This window comes from Bombus vosnesenskii, unplaced genomic scaffold (genome assembly GCF_011952255.1).
Source record: "Bombus vosnesenskii isolate JDL3184/JDL3185 unplaced genomic scaffold, Bvos_JDL3184-5_v1.1 scf7180000013294, whole genome shotgun sequence".
Taxonomy (NCBI): domain Eukaryota; kingdom Metazoa; phylum Arthropoda; class Insecta; order Hymenoptera; family Apidae; genus Bombus; species Bombus vosnesenskii.
This window is the reverse complement of record NW_022882945.1, coordinates 617,729-635,498: the sequence shown is the minus strand read 5'-3', so window position 1 is coordinate 635,498 and position 17,770 is coordinate 617,729. Positions and strand designations below refer to the sequence as shown.

Genomic DNA, 17,770 nt, shown 5'->3' with positions numbered 1-17,770 from the left:
TAAATGTATTGTATATTTATAACTTCATGTACAATTCTAGCAAGCTCGTTTCCCTGATCACCGATCCAATGAACACGGATGATAGCGTTCGTTTTACAAAGGGAATCGTAAGCAAGAATAAAGATAGGAAGAAGGAATTTATAATTTTATCTAATCGAAGGAAATTTGCAATGTGATCTTGTTAATGCGAGAGTGAACGAACGCTATCGTCGTGCAACGAATAAATTTAAAAAAGAAAAAAACAATTCCCACGCAACGAATCTTGAAAGTAGTCAATATCTAATCAATTCCGAAGATACCGTAGCGGTAGACGATTTAAGAAAACAAGAAAAAAAAAAAGCGGAAAAAATGAGAAACCAGTGTAAAAAGAGTAATGCCAATAACGTTGAATGAGTAAAGAAAGGAAAGAGACAAGGCATAACACGCTTGTAAAGTGAACGATATTCGAGCGAATGATGAAGAATCTTTCATAAGATTGAATATCATTGTCGAGCATCGATTGTAAAACTAAAAAGGAAAAATAGAGCAAACCGGTGTTATTATTCCGAAACATACGAGTGGCGATGCAAGGTGTATATATATATATGTATTATATATATACATACATATTATTATATAATTAAATATAGCGATGAGAAGACAAACAAACAAAAAATGTAGCACATATTTTTAAAGAGAAAAAGATGAAGAAATGAACAAAAACCGTGTTTTGAGAAAGCGATACGTCGAGCGGATACGCACGTGCGGTGCTAATCACGGCACTAATAAGTTAGAGAATGAAAGAAAATAAAACCGATGAATTTCGATGATCTTTGTTAATCATAGGCGATTTAATTAATATCAAGCGAAGCACCAGTCGATAAATCTCTAATCGTAGCGTGTATCTCCGAAGAACGCTGCTAAGAAAAAAAAACGATCTTCGATCCTTTACGAAAGGATAGGAGTATAATGACTAACAATGTTTATGAACCAATGCATTTTCATGCCGAAAAACAAATAAAATTTGCAAGTCGAATTTCAATGTCTTTTACTTTGATGCATCCTGTATCTTTTCCGAAAAGAAACTAAAGAGATGAAGTCTGGTTTACGTAACAATAAAGAGTATTCCAAAATGTACATATATTTGGATCAATAAACAATTTACCAAAATAGACATCAATGTACTACTACACTTGGGATGGTTCAACAGATATTTAATACGTCGATGTCACAGGTTTATTTTCAATCTTGAGATAAAAATGCATATTTTAGCAATCTTTGCCATTCATGATATATGTACAATACACATTCAAAATTCAAACATCCATAGGATTAGAACGTTAACAATACTTTGCACGTACATATATAAGTGATGCACTTAAATATCGTCTCTCGTATATATTGCTATATATATGGAATCCTTTAAAACTAGGAAGAGCTAGCACATGAATAAAAATATATATCTTCTTTTGTCAAAGAAATACTATAAACTTGAATATACACAATTAGGATTACGCACTCACGGATTTCTTACAGATTTTGTACAAAGAGTTAGCTATACGCTTTTCTTACGCTGGAGCATTGAAGACACAATGTGGAAGAATGGTCTTCGATTCTTGTCAATCAGAAGTTATATTTTCCAAATGAAAGGTTTGTGGCGCTCCTTTATTTGCAGTTTCTTGCTCCATTATATTTGTCGATTGAACAGTGTCCATTTTATTGCTCACAGCTTCTGCCCCTTTTGACCAAGAACAGCTTCTTCTGCCAGGTGATTTAGGCATGGACCAGGTACTACTACGCGATCTTCTTTTAGGCGACGTACTACGAGATTTAGCTCTTGTAATTTTCACCTTCGATACTGATCTTTCTCGCCTGCGTCTATAAGGATGTTTACTGTTGTTTCGAGAATTAGAGTGACTCTCCGAACGAGATTTTTTCTTAGATCTCGATCGTCGCGATCTCATTCTAGTGTCGGATTTCGATCTTGATCTCGATCTTCCTCGTCGTCTTTTCGAACGGGATCTACTTCTGCTTTGTCTTCTACTACGAGATCTCGATCCAGACCTCAATTTCGATTGTGAACGTGATTTCGACCTCGATTTGCCGCGTGATATAGATCTCGATTTCGAGCAAGACCTCGATCTTGATCTTGATCTTGACCTCGATCGTGACTTTGACCTCGATCTAGACCTCGATCTCGATATTGATCTAGATCTCGATCTAGATCTGCTGAACGATCTTTTACGACTACGTGACCGTGAGCTTCTGTAGTCGAAAGAATGATAGTCCTGGCCTACTAAATGAGCAAAGTATTTGTAGTACTGTTCGTTATACAGATGAGGATTAAATGTATGCAACGTATGAGGATTTCCAGCATTACGCCATGAAAATCCCCTACCCCGTCCTCGTGGAAAACGACCACCTCTGGATATACCTCTCGGTAAACTGGGGTAAATCACAGGCAGGGGCGCATCATAATACCACGGTTGTGGGAAACGTGGATAAAGGGTGGGATAAGAAAGAGGTTCTAAAGTTGACGATGCTGAAAGAAAAAATACAATTAATTAGTATTTTTGGTGACACATATTGATTATTGTTATTATTCGTGTTTACCTGTTGACGATGATGGATATGTAACATTTTGATTCAGAACACTTTTTAATTTTTTTGTTTGCTCTTCTGCGCCTGATTCCTCGCTTAGGCTTGCAGAATTTTCAGAATCCTTACCACCCTTCTTCCGTTTCTTCTGAAAAAGATTAGATTGCTCAATATAAAAGTTAAAAAAAAGAAAGGAAGAAAACGATAGAAATATAAAAAATACATTTGTTACTTTTTTCTTTTTTTCTTTCTTAGATTTTCTCTTCTTTGATTTTTTTACTTTCTTATCTTTCTTTTCATCCTTAGAATCTTCTTCTGAACTCAATATTTCAATGGTACCAGCTACTTTATTACTTCTCTTGTCTTCCCTTTTTGCATCGTTTGAGAATTCATCTATTTTAATCTCATTGTTTTCTACTTTTATCTTAATATGGAAAATTAATTTTAGTCAATTTTATTCTTACCAAGATATAATGACAATTTCACAGAATTTTACCTTTATTCTATCAAATAATTCATCTAACAAACGAATGCTTTCAAGTTGCCTTTGTGCTTTTATTAATTTTTGGCCTTCTCTGGCAATCTTCATGGACACCTTATCCTCTTCCTTCTTTCGAAATATAGTTATAGCTTTACGTTTTCGTTTCTCTTCCCGTTTTTTCCGTCTATTTTCTTTAGCTACTGCGTCAGCTTCTTCTTTCTTCCTAGAGGAGATAATGTACGAAATGTTACATGATGTTTTACTTACAGTCGTCACTATAAATATTACTGCTAATTACTTTAGTTCTTCTCGACGTTTTTCTTCAGCTTCTTCTTTCCTACGAAGTCGTTCTGCTGCTAATGTATCCTGGGCTATAAGACGTTTTCTTTCAAATTCTCTATGTGCAACAGAACTATCGCTCATGTGTTTTGTTTTATCAAAAGTAATCTATATAAAATAACAAATATAAAAAACGACTTTTTTTATTTTATAATTACAGTTGATGCAACTTATGTATGTATGCCTACATTGCAAACGCACCTTAATAGAGGCTGTAAATGCTTTTTCTTCTTCTTTTTTAAGAAGTTTCATACCACGCAATGCATCCATAGCTCTAACAAAATCCATATATTCAATATATTGAATATACGCATCAAAAAATATGCCATCTTCATAACTAAACTTATTTATATTTGTGCCAAGACGCATTCTAGACCTATAAGGATCAGCAGCAGGTACATCTATTCTTCTAAGTACTCCCCATTTCTTGAAGATCTTATTGATCAAGGATTCACTGGGCATAGTTGCACCATCTTCAGTGAACCATTTAACAGGTAAGCCTGTTATGTGTATAGTATCAGGCCTTTCTCCAGGTTTTAGTTCATTCATATGCTTGGCATCTCTAAAATAAGAATTCCAACTATGCCTCGTTGGAAAATCATCCTTTGTTTCTGCTGCACGGACTTTTAGCACATTGGGGAATCCAGACAAGTTCAAACGCTGGGAATCCAATCTTGCAAGCACACGCTGTAGTCTGCATCTGTCTTGCAAATCTCCTTCCAATCTGATAAATTCCAATGTACTCTTGGCTACTTTCAGAGATGCAAACTGGTCCGGTAATATAAGGGCACGGATCTTCTCCATTACTTCCCATGTTGATATTGTCTTTCCTATTTATATCGCAGTTAATTTTCTGTAAAAACCTACTATGCTAAAAATATTACATATAATTATAAATATACATAGAATTTAAAACAATAAAGTTGTTTCCTGTCACAAAATTTCAACATAGTTAATCGGTGCGTTTATTAAATTCATTTTATAAACCTAGAAGAATCATGATTAAAATATGCACAAATATGTTTTTAATAACATAAATAGTGATTGACATGAATAAAAAGTCATTTGATAAAGCTCTCAGTAATAAGAAATGACAAACATAAGTTTAAACAAAAACGTAAATGTGATCTTTCTCAATAAGTAAAAATGCAGATGAAGATAAAATACATATCATTCATGACCGTTTTACCTGCTACTTTTAGTTGAGGAAGATTAACAGAAACATTTATCTTTGCGACTGGTTTTAAGTAAAGCGCGCGTTGCGTATACAGAGGTACGATATCACTAAGATCCCTACAGCTTCGAAATTGGTTAACAACCTCAGTACTGGAATTTTCACCTACTTTCTTACCATCGCTCATTATTAATATAACGAATACTTTCTATACGGTAGAAGAACGCGATATAAAGTTACGGAATACAAGAGGAAAAGCTACAATTATTGTTAAATATCTATCTTACGACAAAGTAAACCCAGTGAGATGAAAACTATTCAGTAGAGAGGTTGTGTAGCCATTCGAAATTAATAACTCTTCCTCAGACCCAAAAAGATTCTCCTCCTTCACTTCACCGTTTAATATCGTTCCGTTCACCGCGCGACTCGACTCACTTCTCACAGATTTACTTCTCCGTTTACCGACTTAAACATCATTCAACAAAAACAGAATCATATATGAACTCCATGTTCTGTCAACCTCTACCGATCGAACACTGTAAATACGAAGAGAACTTCAGAATATCAAAGATGAGTAGCATGAACGAGAAGATGTACACATGAGATACATCGTGTGCGATTACACATTTGCGGTTGAGTCCAAAATCGGTGTATATATTGTGAATTGGTGTAGGCCTGTTGTGCCCTCTAGCGTGGATATTTTATATTATAATAGGTTAAATTCTAGAGCCGCATATTCAATTGTATAGTATTTCAATTGTACGTAGCTGAGACAACAAACTATATATGCTAAGTTCCAACTAAAGAGAACAGATCCCTAATTTTCTTTTATATACTAATGTCAATTAAACTCAGCACTTGGCCGCATGGTGCAGCACCGTAATGTACTGTGAAACAACTAGAACTATGGGTGTGAGTAATCTCTGATACCATGTGTTGCATCTTAGAGAATTTTGTTTTGTTACCAAATGGAACGCGATTGGACGTTGCACCAGGGACATAGATCCAGCGCCATTTGTTTGGACGCTCAATTTTCGGTCAGTTGCATTTGGAAACTGCGGCGAGTGGTTACGGGGTTGGAGGGAAAAGTGATGCGCGTTTTACTCGCGAGAAGCACGCGAATGTGATTATTGCAAAGAAATAATAAAATCGCAGTACCAAAAACAGCAATAGCACGATGCGTGAGAAATTGTGCACGTCGAATTACTGTCGTAACCCGAATAATCGCTTACCGCGTACGTAAGACTCGCTGTTATTTACGGTCGTGGAACTTCAAGGATCGATTGTTAATTTACAAGGGGAGAACGAAAACGAAAGGGAGCACAATGTCTCTGAGTGCGAGTGCGGAAAATTTAACATCAGAAGGGCAAGTAAGTGAACCATACTAATTAATACGCTTTTACATGAATCGCGTGACTCATACTGGTCTATCATCTCGTTACTGTGCACGATTAATTCGCTTTTATTCGTTTCACTTTTTACTATTTATTAGCAGCATATAATTTCTTGAAGCTTTCTACAAACAACAAAAAATATATCACGCCAAAAATAAAGAAGTGGTGGATATTATGTATAAGTACTTACTCAAGTTGTCATATATACCTATCAATTAATGAATTAATTATCTTTACGATTATGTAAACATTCTATGAATTTATTATCCGTCTTAAATAACTAATAAGAATAAATTTAAGCTTTCAGTATAAATACTCTATCTCTAATCAATTTATTGCAATTGCATGATCAGCCACTCCCATGATCATTCCAATATTCTTTCCTTTCTTTTCTACTTTTCTTTTTTCACATTGTAATTATGCATTAGAAATTATGTTATTATCCTTCCTGCTAAATTGACATATGTTTCTAATATATTTGAAGTAATGAAAACACAAATTGGAGGAATGATAAACAAGTATATGATGGATGAAATTTTTTACATTTGACAGAATAGTGAAAGGTGGAATATGTGCCTTGAATTGGCGCTTGAGGGTGAACGTCTGTGTAAGGCTGGAGATTGTAAATCTGGGGTAGCATTCTTTCAAGCTGCAATTCAAGCTGGTACAGATGACTTAAGGATCTTAAGTGCAATTTACAGCCAATTAGGAAATGCTTATTTTTACCTTGGAGACTATGTGAAAGCAATGCAATATCATAAATTGGATTTGACATTAGCACGTAACATGGGAGACAAATTAGGAGAAGCAAAGTCTAGTGGAAACTTGGGAAATACATTGAAAGTCATGGGAAAGTTTGATGAGGCTATGATTTGTTGCAAGAGACACTTGGAAATTTCAAGAGAAATTGGAGACAAGGTGTGTATATGATCAAAAAATCATATTTGGTTCCTATTAGTTATTAAAAACAATAATTTCTTACATAGCTAAGCGAAGGAAGAGCTTTATACAATTTGGGGAATGTCTATCATGCTAAAGGTAAACAGGCGGGTAGAGTAGGTCATCAAGATCCTGGGGAATTTTCTGAGGATGTCAGACAATGTTTACAACAAGCTGTACACTATTATGAGTAAGAAAATTGAAGCTCTTAAGCTGGAATATAGACTTATATACATAAATCATATAAATTCCTTTTATAGAGAAAACTTAGAATTAATGAAGGAATTGGAAGATTCTGCTGCTCAAGGTAGAGCTTGTGGAAATTTAGGAAATACATTTTATCTTCTTGGCGATTTTCAACAAGCAATTTATTATCACAATGAAAGATTAAAGATTGCCAGAGAATTCGGTGATAAAGCTGCTGAGAGGAGGGCAAACAGTAATCTAGGAAATTCACATATATTTCTTGGTGAATTTGAGAAAGCTGCACAACATTATAAGTATGTATTTAGATTACATTTTCTCTTCAAAGCAATAAATCAATATGTAGATAAACATTAATTACTCTACTCTAGGAGAACTCTCGTCCTTGCACAAGAGTTAGGAGATAGAGAAGTAGAAGCACAGGCATGCTATTCCCTAGGAAATACGTATACTCTATTGCGAGATTATCCAACTGCAATAGAATACCATTTGTGGCACCTTGAAATAGCACAACAGCTTAAAGATCGTGTAGGTGAAGGCCGTGCCTGCTGGTCTTTGGGAAACGCATATGCTGCAATGGGTAACCATGAAAAAGCACTACATTATGCCAATCTACATCTAACCATTTCCAAAGAATTGGAAGATCCAATGGGACAAGCTACTGCACAAATGAATGTCGATGATTTACAAAAGATTCTGGGTTTGGAAAAAGGGCAGCAAGAGAACAATAAAGAAAATATTGCACAAAAACTATCGACCAATACTGGTGCAAATGTTAATATATCTTCACCATGTAGATATAGACTTAGACGACAAAGCATGGATAATCTCGATCTCATTAAGGTAATTTGATTATTTAATATAATTTTATTTTACAATATTGAGTTGGAGATTTCTAACGAAATTATCATTTTTATTTAGCTCACACCGGACGCAAAACTAAAAGAGCAAGCTGAATCTCAAATAGATAAAAGTAATAACACAACACCACAACTTACTCAAAAAGAAGAAGATAGTTTCTTTGATCTTCTATCTCGTTTTCAATCTGGTAGAATGGATGATCAACGTTGTGCATTGAATATAAATCGCAATCCGAAGTTTAGAACGATAACACCTGAGGTTTGCGAGTCGGAAGATAAGTACGTCTCTTTTGCAAAAATCATTATTTTATTTACTAATAGTATGTATTAAAATACATTGATTTTATTTTCAGGGATGGAGAAGATTTACTAGAACTGATTGCTGGAATGCAAAGTAAAAGAATGGATGAGCAACGAGTGACGCTGCCTTACTTACCTGGCCTAAACAGTAATCAAGATTCCGACGATTCCTTTATCGAGATGTTGGTTAGGTGCCAGGTACATATCATACACTCATGTACTTTTTTTCTATTAAACTCGTCAGATCAAATGTTAAATAAATTGCGTATATAGGGTTCGCGTTTAGAAGATCAGCGGAGCCCTTTACCAGCAGCATCAACGGTGCACGATGCTGAAGAGGAACACAACCAAAGATCTAATGGGACTACTCAAGCAGGGTCGACAGTGCCTGAGGAGGATCTTTTCGCTTTAATACAAAGACTTCAGGCCGGACGAATGGAAGATCAAAGAGCCTCTGGTCCTGGCAAAACCTGTTAAAGCATTAATATATATAATTGTGGGAAATCTCATGGTAATGAACCTGCTTGAAATTCTACGATTCGTTCCACGCAATTTCTCGTTGTCTTCTTTTATGATTTACGAAACAATCAATGCTTAATTTATGGATTCCGCTCATAGCCTATGAAATCATTGTACAAGTATGATTCAGACTTTAGGAAACTGCAAGGTACTATTATACCGTCCACTGATATTGGTTCTTCACTTTATACGTAGAACAACGTAACGATACCGTATTGTTACGATCATAGCATACTGATTTTGCTAAGCTGAAAAGACTTTTTTTAGCTGCTTGAGTATCCATAGTATGGTGCCAAATTCTGTATATACGAACCTATGTTGTTCGTGTAACCAATCAGGAAATGTTGCACGACATTAAATAGAAAATAACTTTGTATTAATATTTTTGAGATGCAAGAGTATTTGTTTTTTAGCTGCGATTAGAAAGTGACTAAATAATTCACGATAAAAAAATTAAATTGATAACATTATAAACACTGCCAGGTTGAGTGTTTGAGTCATGAATTTCTTCAAAGAACTTAAAATGTTAGTCATGAGCACGGAACGATGAAGATTTATCAATCCTGGCATTATTTTTTCCATATTCAGTATTGTATAATTAGATATCAATTATTTTCGTGAATTGCGAGGTACTACGTGATAAAATTGGTGCCAAAAAGAATTGATCTGTTGGAATCTGAATATATAGTATAAAAAAGAAAGAAGAAATTGTTGGTCTTCGTTGTTTGTCTATTTTTCTGTATTCACTGTTTTCCCTATTATATATTGATAAATGCATGTGAATTAATCGAAGTTTGTAACACGTATAATTATAATAATTTATAACCAATGTTACCACTTCTATTAATTATATGATGTTGTAACCAGCTTCCGTCTTTCATCTATACTCTGCACATTCCAATTAGATGGAGTGTTAATGGTGTATCTGTGGATAGACTGGATCGACCATGATCATCTTTAATTCCAATAGTACCTAACTACAAAACTCTATATGGATATTCCACCTTAAAACTTTCAAACAGACTTAATTATGCATAAGAGAATTCAATTTATAAGGATTCTCAAACTTACAATTTGATACGATCCACTGTATCATCCTGATCTCGTTGTGTTCTAAGAACTTTGAAAAGACAAATACTTGGATAATACATTTATTAAAAGAGGAACGTATTGAACATTCCATTAAATATTCCATATTATATTTATAACCTTTAAAGATATCTTACCGATAAATAACCTAATGTAAATCCTACGCGTTGTTTGTTTCTGGATATGCGGTAGGAAGATTATTAGAAATAAAACGCTTCAAGGATCTAGAGGAGAAAACAAGGAGAAGATTGGAACAATGCCTTAATAAGTTTATGTAATTCTATCGACCTACTATGCGTGTATGTGTACTTTGAGGCTAAACCGTTTCATGCCTACTTATTATACATGTGTACTAAAATCTAAACTTAACTATGAAAGCGAATATAAAATTAAGCCGAGCCTGGTCAAGCGACTATAAAACTATGTTCGAGTATTGTTGGAGAAGAAAATTATTAGTGTCATGTAAAAGGAAGGACGAGAACTAATTGTAATTCCTGTATGTATGAATTATAGTATTATTTTTCTTGTTGTTAAGAAAATTGTGTAACTATATGAACTTGAAACGAAAAGTGAGTTAAAGAACAAAAAAAAAAAAAGAAAAAAAAGAAGAAATTCGTTTTAATGGTGTAAACGTACAAGCTCATCGTTCATAACTGTTATCATTGAAAGAGTCGAAGTAACTATTGATTCGTTATTGAGTTTATATAATAACGAAAGATCAGTAATACTATTTTTTTGCAGATGTTACATTTGTAGTACATTCAATATTTTTAATACATTTAGTTTCTTAAGGTTCGCGATGGCATCATAGCGGACTAGGTACTAATGAGATAATATAGTTTCTTTAAATTGTACTATTTTTTTATGGAGTCTGTCTTTGACGTAGATTTACATCTCACTCTCATATAGTTATGTATAATATAGAGATTCAATAAATATATATATATATACTTTTTCCACAAATTTGAATATTTAATTATTGTTTGTTCTCAATGAACATTTTTATTTTTCACATAAGGACGATCGTCTTTTGCTAAAAGAAAGATGTTTCAAATATGTCTGTAATGTCCAAAAAGCCTTCAGAATCTGTATTTGAAGCTTCTTCCACAGATGATTCAACGTTGTGGCCAGAATGGTCCGATGCAGCGTTAAACAAGGAAAATTGGGCTCATCCCAAAAGTAATTAATAAGAAAAATTGTTCTTTCATAATTTTGTTCATTGCAATTTTATACTGATTCTAGATGGACCGGATGGTTTGTTTCTCGACACACAGCTCGTTCAATTACCCCCATCTTTAGTACCTCGTAAGTGGATAAGAGCAAAGAATTTAGACAATCTAAATGTATGTACGCTCCCTTAAAAAATTAATTTCTATTCATGTGATTGTCTAAAAAAATCAACTTTACTTAACTTATTTATAATTGTATAACTTGAATTTAGGGACAACTGACAGTATTTGTCGCTAATTCAAAGAGTCCAGACTATATCGCGAATAACAAACACTTATTACACAGTCAGGTAATCTATATTAATTCAGATATGCCCGCACTTTCTAACAAAATCTTTCAAAGTATTATCATTTTCATCCCTATTTGCGGTTTGAATTGGATGCATGCTAGAATATTTCCAAAAATAACGTATTTTAATTTATCGGATTGATCAGCTTGGTTTCTGAGCGACTTCGAAATATTAAACAACAGGAAAGAAAAAATTACTAATTAAAAAGTAAAGTGTCCATTCAGAAAGAGTCGCAAAGCGATCCACGATTGTTCGAGATCGCGTCACAATTGATCGGAGTGTACACACCGATCAAGAAGCAACCTGCTCGCAATTGAACGTGGTTCAATGAAGGGACGACTTTCAGTTCGCACGGTGGTTCATTTCCGCGCTAATAAATCTCCAGTACTGCGGTCGAGATGGATTGGAAATTAGTAGCGAGAGCAGCAATTTTATTTGGAATGGTCGGTACCAATCTTGGCAGGGCTGGATGAATGTGTATTCGATGAACAAGGCCGGCAAGGGTATGCTACATCGGCCCGTTATAAATCCAAACGGTATACTCTCAACATTTTATTAATCATCCATTTCTTTATTTCATTTTTTTACATCAGACGCAAATTATCCGCGATGCGTTGCGATTTAATTAAATCGATCATCGGGAATGTTGCTCGTTCCTCACCTCTCCAAATAAATTAGAACACTCCAGCGTCTACTATTACCATTTTATCGTCATTAACGAGACAGCTTGTTGGCTTTCTAACGCGTGATGTTCGTTAATGCGTATATCCCGAGTCTGAGTAAAGAAGATCTAGAGATCTCTTACTATATATTATATTTTGATACGCTTAGAGATTTCTTGAAACCTAATTTCTTAGATTCGCGAATTCGATACCTTGTGCGTTTCGAAGGGGTTTTTTAATTTCTTAGGATTTAGTGTCCCATTCCATGAAAATTATATTTTTCCTTCGTGAAGAAACTTTATTCCTGTGTATAAAGATTTTTGAAAAATTTCTATTACGTCGAAGGCAAATACGTCGTAAGATTATATTTCTTGGGAGCTTGGCGCCGGATTCTCGTGGATGATATGATACCAGTGAATGAAGAGAAAGTACCACTTTTACCTCGAACTACTAATAATTTTGAATTATGGCCCATGCTTCTTTCAAAGGCCCTATTGAAATTGTGCTCTTTGACCTGGACAGACTATTACGAGATCGTAGATTTCCATCCTGTCACGTGTTTAACAGGTAATGTAATAACTAAACTATTTAATTTATGCATCTATGGTATATTTGGTACTATGGTATATTTATGCACTTATGGAAAATTTAAAAGTGCAGAAATATTCAAAATATGTAAGAAACATGTAAAATATCTATTTAATTAGAGACATAAAAGTATATTTCTCTTCCTCTATTATATATTGTTTCTCTTCAATTAAATGCAGGATGGGTTTGTTTGCGATTAGAAGTGGAGTATCTCTCACCCCAAGATAAATGGGACTTTTTGAGACAGTACGCAGACCATTTCGAATGGGAAGCGGAAGTTACGGAGCAGGAAAGTCAGGGTTAGTCGCGTGTCTCCTGTATTTATCATTCTTACAATCCGTATATAGTTTTAACGCTTTGTAAATAGAAGCTTCGAGGTCTAAGAAAAGTAAAGAGGAGAGAAAATCTAGGGAAACGACGAGGACGAAAAAATCCAAGGATACGAATCTTACGAGAAGATCCACCAACACTGCTGATACGAAAAAGTCCAAGAAAACCGATCGATCGAGAAAATCGAAAAATAATCAGAAGCTCAGCGCTTTGATTAAGCCACAACCAGTTACTCTGTTTCTCGGTTTGAAAGACATGAACGAAGTATCTTCAGAAATTGTGCCGGAAATAGCACCATGTTGGGGCCATTTTATTTATGTAGCTCAGTCACGCGATATTCCTTTGGATCCCAAAGATGTATGTTAAATAATTTTTGGAACTTAGTACGGCGAATATTGTGTACACGATCGTGAGTGAAATTTTATCCCATTTGAATTTTATTTTAATATTATCGTGCTGTGTAATATTGTAGCAATGTTATAATTCGTAACCACTGAAAATAATGATTTCTCTAAAAATGATTACTTTTTATGATTGAATAACAATAAGACATTCTATTCCGTTTGTTTAACTGTATTAATTTTTTAATTCAAACCAGATATATTGCGGTAAACTTTCGCCCATGATAGGATATCGAAATAAATGAAAAAAATAAATGATATAAATAATAGGTGAAGCCTCCGTTAGCAAGATGGAAATTTTATCGTTGGTTAAAATGGGCGATCAACGAAGGAATAATCGATCCAGTTGAATATTTCGTACCGATTCGATCCCTGAAAATAGTCAGCCCTTTGAGGAAATGCGAGGATAGCGTGATGAACAAATACATTGCGACAACTACAGAGAAAGATCTTCAAGATGAAACTGTCAATGATAAGTCGAAAACAGACGAAACAAGTCAGAAAGATAGGGCTCGTGAAATGTCGAAGGAGGAGAAGAAAATTTCGCCAGATTTTTCAGAGGACATCAGCTTCTGGGCAGATTTTAACAAAATGGAACCCTACGTGAAAGACGTACATTTTTTCTATAAACTAGATTACTTTCAATACAGTATGAAACTGTCAGATCGATTTGCACCGAAACAACCAAACGATGAAAAATCTGAAACTAAAAAAGAGAGTAAGAAAGGTAGCAGGAGAAGTTCACCGTCTAAAACAACGTTCAAAAACTCTGAATTCATCGACACTTACAGTTGGCCTCAAAAAATGTCAAAAACCAGAAACGAGCCGCTATATGTCTTCACCGATTCGTTGGAAGAGAAATTCTTTCTCATCGACTTTGCAACGTTCCAAGTTTCCATCGAAATTGTCGAAGACGCCGACGATGAAACTTCAATTCCCAGAACCAAATTAAAGGGAAATAAAGATTGTCTAAGTATAGAAGAGCATTGTTGGTTTCGTAAGCCAGAAAAATCCATCTTCTTCGTCTCCGTTTTAACTGCTGGAACAAAATCAACCGTGATGGAAATAGATCGAGGGAGACACCTTTTACGAGTTTACTGTCACTCGGAATCCAATTGCCTTATATCTATCTCATCGGATACGGTTTTCCACGTGGGGGACAGGCGAAGGATGTATCAACTAATGTGCACAGAATCTGAAACGGTCGATCAGATGGCGAGGCACATCAGCAACTCCGTCTGTAGCGTCTATCAAGCGTTTGGCACTGAAAGATACTCGGAAGCCTTGAAGATTTACTACAAAAGCTACTTGCCACCGGTTGAAGATCGAGAGATGAGGGACAAGTTGTTCTATAATCAGATACACGACTACTTTATCGAGGAACAAGTACAATTAATTAGAAAAATCATGCCTGAAGACGAGGTTCCAGGTGTTTTACGAGCTCTGAGAATATTTTTTCTGAATCATACTGTTGGCTTAGAATGCTTCAAAAACGCAACGATCGTGTTGAAGAACTTGCTGAACAAGACGAGAAGCTTGATTGAGAATAGAAGATACGCTAGTCAGCATCCCACGGAAAAAATTATTGTACAAAATAAGGCTGCAACTGTTATTCAAGCGTTTTTCAAAACGATTACCATTAGGAGATATTTGAAAATACATAATCCTCGTCACGAACAGCATAATCAAGTTTTACAGAATCTATTGAAAGTTGCAGAATTGTATAATTATAATAAGCGAGAATCCTTAGCTAATCAGGTACTGAGGAATATATTAAAGCATCATGATAAATTACGTGACATTTACTATTGTTCTAAAGACTTCGAGTATACCTTGCAAGCGCAAGAATTGAAAGGGACGGTGACAAATATCACGCCAAACCAATGGCTCCCTATTATAAGACTCGTGGTGAATCCTCAACCCTCAGAGACAGTGTTTGCCAGTATAGATTTATTTGTTAACCTACCAAAGTATAGTGTACGCATGTTTAAAAATGAGACAGGTGAAGAAATACAACGAGTGGTAAACAATGTGGTTCCAACTCGGTACCAGCATACGAAACTAGGTTATACTATCTTCTGCTATGGTTGGAGCGAAGATCAAACGTTGAAAGAGTTACCTTGGTCCTTAAATATAATTACAATGAAAGGACAACCTGTGTTTTATTTTCTAATTGACGAAGTATCGTTTCTCACGATTAACATGCCTCCTATATTAGCTATAGAAGAATTGTCCAACAGTTATATTCCTAATTCGAGAAATTATATTTCCAAGTGGATCGTTCGAGTGGTGAAACCTAGTTTGGTCTCGTTTAGATTAAGAGTATCGTATGAGAAAGTAAGAATGAGATTGAGAGTCATCGATGAGGAAGGTCAAGTGTTGTCGCAAATAAAAGGTACTTGTGTAGTTATTTTGCCGATGGTGTATTTGGAATTTCGAAGAAGTTCTACTGAAATTACACTTGAAAGGGATAATTCTAATAACATCGATGAAGAGAATTCTAGCGAAGAGAAAGTTGATAGCAACGAAAGTAGAAGTAAGGATGATGTGATAGCTCACACGATTTATCACGTAGAAGCGTCAGTGCTTGGAAACAGCTGGCCATTGACTGATACAGAATGGAGTCTTGTGTCAGAATTTAAAGTGAAACCGACAGGCTCTGTTATTAAAAAGAAACTACCACCTTTTTCGAATACAGGAAGACTGTCAAAGAGTGAGTCGTTAAGGTCGAGGAGAGTTTCGAAGCAGTCTGTTGAAAGTGTTCCGGCTGTCGAGTCGCCTTATTGGATTCTTCAAGTAGTTACTGATTCTGGAAGCGGATTAAAGGTATATACCATACTTACACAACGTTTTAAGATTTTACAAACATTTCATATATGTACCCACTGTTTATCCTTATTGCATATGTTTTAAATCAGATAATAATTCTTCAAGATTTATAGCTTAACTTCAAATTAAATAATAATTCCTAAACGCTTGAATAACTTTCTAATGATTTTTCAATACTTAAGTTCTCCTATGTGTGCTAAATTTATGAGAATGTATATGTGTATTTATAATATGGTTACATTATAAATCATCTATGACGATTATATTTCCGATCAATAGATATCCCAAGATAGGACGAAGGAAAGGGAGATAGCGAGGATGAAGGAAGCCTGGGCGAAAGAGAATCCTGACAGCTTGCAGCGTGGTAGAGAACTCCGTGAAGCTTTCATAAAGAAACACGAGATCAAGTCGAAATGCTCAGCGGATTCGTTCGAAAAGAAACCTTCGAGTCATTCCGAGAAATCGTTGACGAAAAGGGAGAGCCATCGTTTGTCGCACATCGAGACATCCAGGATTTCAATGGCTCATTTGGAGAAGAGGACGTTGAAGCCACCTCCGTCCCTTCGTAGACTTCCACCCTTGGATTTGACTATCTACGAGGTCAAAGAGGACAAGGAGGACGAAGCATGGGTAAAGATGGAGTCGGATGAAGAAATGATGCGAAATATTCGTATAATGAATATCTTGTACGCTCAGGAAGACTACGCGTATTTTCTCGAAGATCTGAACAAGCTATATAAAAGACAGAAGTACCAATACGAAACATTGTATGGAAGATATATAGATGCATTTTTTGATAGAAGAGGAATGTTGGAAGACGTGTACGAAGCTCGAAAAGGATATATAGCTAGTACGAAGCCTGTAGCTGCTTCGAGCACCAAGTCTACTAAGAGAAGCAAGAAATCTAAGAAAACTTAGACCAATTAATTTTAGAATAATTTACATTAATTTTAATTCAGTAATTTACTATCACAAGTAAATATTTGGTTAATGTAGTTATGCTAGATTAAATAGTCAGAACGAATCGTGTTGTATTTAATAAGAAGATGAGAATAGGAAGAAGACACTTCACCAGTGTGAACCTGTTATTTACCATACTTGAAATAATCTTCCAAATTTCTAGCTCTCTTCTCATTACATAGTCAAATTACTTGAATTCCAGTAAATGAATTAATCCGAACAAGATTTAAGATGTTTAAACGCTATTTATGTTAAGTTGCATCCTTTAAGTTCTGCCTCTTAAAAACTTAAGAAATACACACGAAGGCCAATATACCTTAGCATTTACATATTCACGACACCCGGTTCACAAGAAAAGTATCTTTAATTGCTGCATGAACCTTGTGCTTACTAATCGTTGTAACCGCCAGCGTCATGTATATTCCGGTGCAGCGACATTCCTGGCGCCGCGGATTCCACCAGCTTCGAGTCCTCCTCGAAGCGAATAATCTGCGTATTACGTTCTAAACGATAACGATCGATGATTCAGCGGGACCCTTTAAACAGCCACGATTTTTCATCGCCACTTATCTAGATCGGTGGTCGGTCAGGGACACATTGAACGA

General features: G+C 35.3%; 3 protein-coding genes across 8 annotated transcripts; 2 read left to right on the top strand and 1 right to left on the bottom strand.

Annotated features, from left to right (window-relative positions):
• Nucleotides 1–1,102: 1,102 nt before the first annotated feature.
• On the bottom strand, nucleotides 1,103–5,242 carry LOC117233041 (A-kinase anchor protein 17A-like). 5 transcript variants are annotated; one of them, XM_033492927.1, is made up of 8 exons: nucleotides 4,859–5,242; nucleotides 4,587–4,779; nucleotides 3,599–4,227; nucleotides 3,357–3,505; nucleotides 3,074–3,281; nucleotides 2,801–3,001; nucleotides 2,593–2,725; nucleotides 1,103–2,521 (listed from the first exon to the last, which is right to left on the bottom strand). In XM_033492927.1, the coding sequence occupies exons 2-8, from the start codon at nucleotides 4,756–4,758 to the stop codon at nucleotides 1,599–1,601; spliced, it is 2,415 nt and encodes an 804-aa protein (XP_033348818.1). In that variant the 5' UTR covers nucleotides 4,759–4,779; nucleotides 4,859–5,242; the 3' UTR covers nucleotides 1,103–1,598. The 5 variants fall into 5 exon arrangements, with proteins under 5 accessions (XP_033348818.1, XP_033348819.1, XP_033348820.1 ...); XM_033492928.1 differs by having other exon boundaries at nucleotides 2,810–3,001; nucleotides 4,587–5,241; XM_033492929.1 differs by lacking the exon at nucleotides 4,859–5,242 and having other exon boundaries at nucleotides 3,599–4,268; nucleotides 4,587–4,714.
• A 654-nt stretch (nucleotides 5,243–5,896) lies between these two features.
• LOC117233042 (G-protein-signaling modulator 2) lies at nucleotides 5,897–10,839 on the top strand. 2 transcript variants are annotated; one of them, XM_033492934.1, is made up of 9 exons: nucleotides 5,897–5,941; nucleotides 6,518–6,883; nucleotides 6,952–7,094; nucleotides 7,165–7,404; nucleotides 7,480–7,951; nucleotides 8,030–8,247; nucleotides 8,322–8,466; nucleotides 8,542–8,779; nucleotides 9,655–10,839. In XM_033492934.1, exons 1-8 carry the CDS (start codon nucleotides 5,897–5,899, stop codon nucleotides 8,743–8,745), a joined length of 1,833 nt encoding a protein of 610 aa, XP_033348825.1. In that variant the 3' UTR covers nucleotides 8,746–8,779; nucleotides 9,655–10,839. The 2 variants fall into 2 exon arrangements, with proteins under 2 accessions (XP_033348825.1, XP_033348824.1); XM_033492933.1 differs by having other exon boundaries at nucleotides 8,542–10,839.
• Nucleotides 10,840–10,931: 92 nt separating this feature from the next.
• LOC117233078 (androglobin-like) lies at nucleotides 10,932–17,770 on the top strand. The gene is made up of 8 exons (XM_033493015.1): nucleotides 10,932–11,055; nucleotides 11,119–11,219; nucleotides 11,318–11,447; nucleotides 12,403–12,624; nucleotides 12,825–12,944; nucleotides 13,013–13,332; nucleotides 13,647–16,202; nucleotides 16,485–17,770. The coding sequence occupies exons 1-8, from the start codon at nucleotides 10,932–10,934 to the stop codon at nucleotides 17,121–17,123; spliced, it is 4,212 nt and encodes a 1,403-aa protein (XP_033348906.1). The 3' UTR covers nucleotides 17,124–17,770.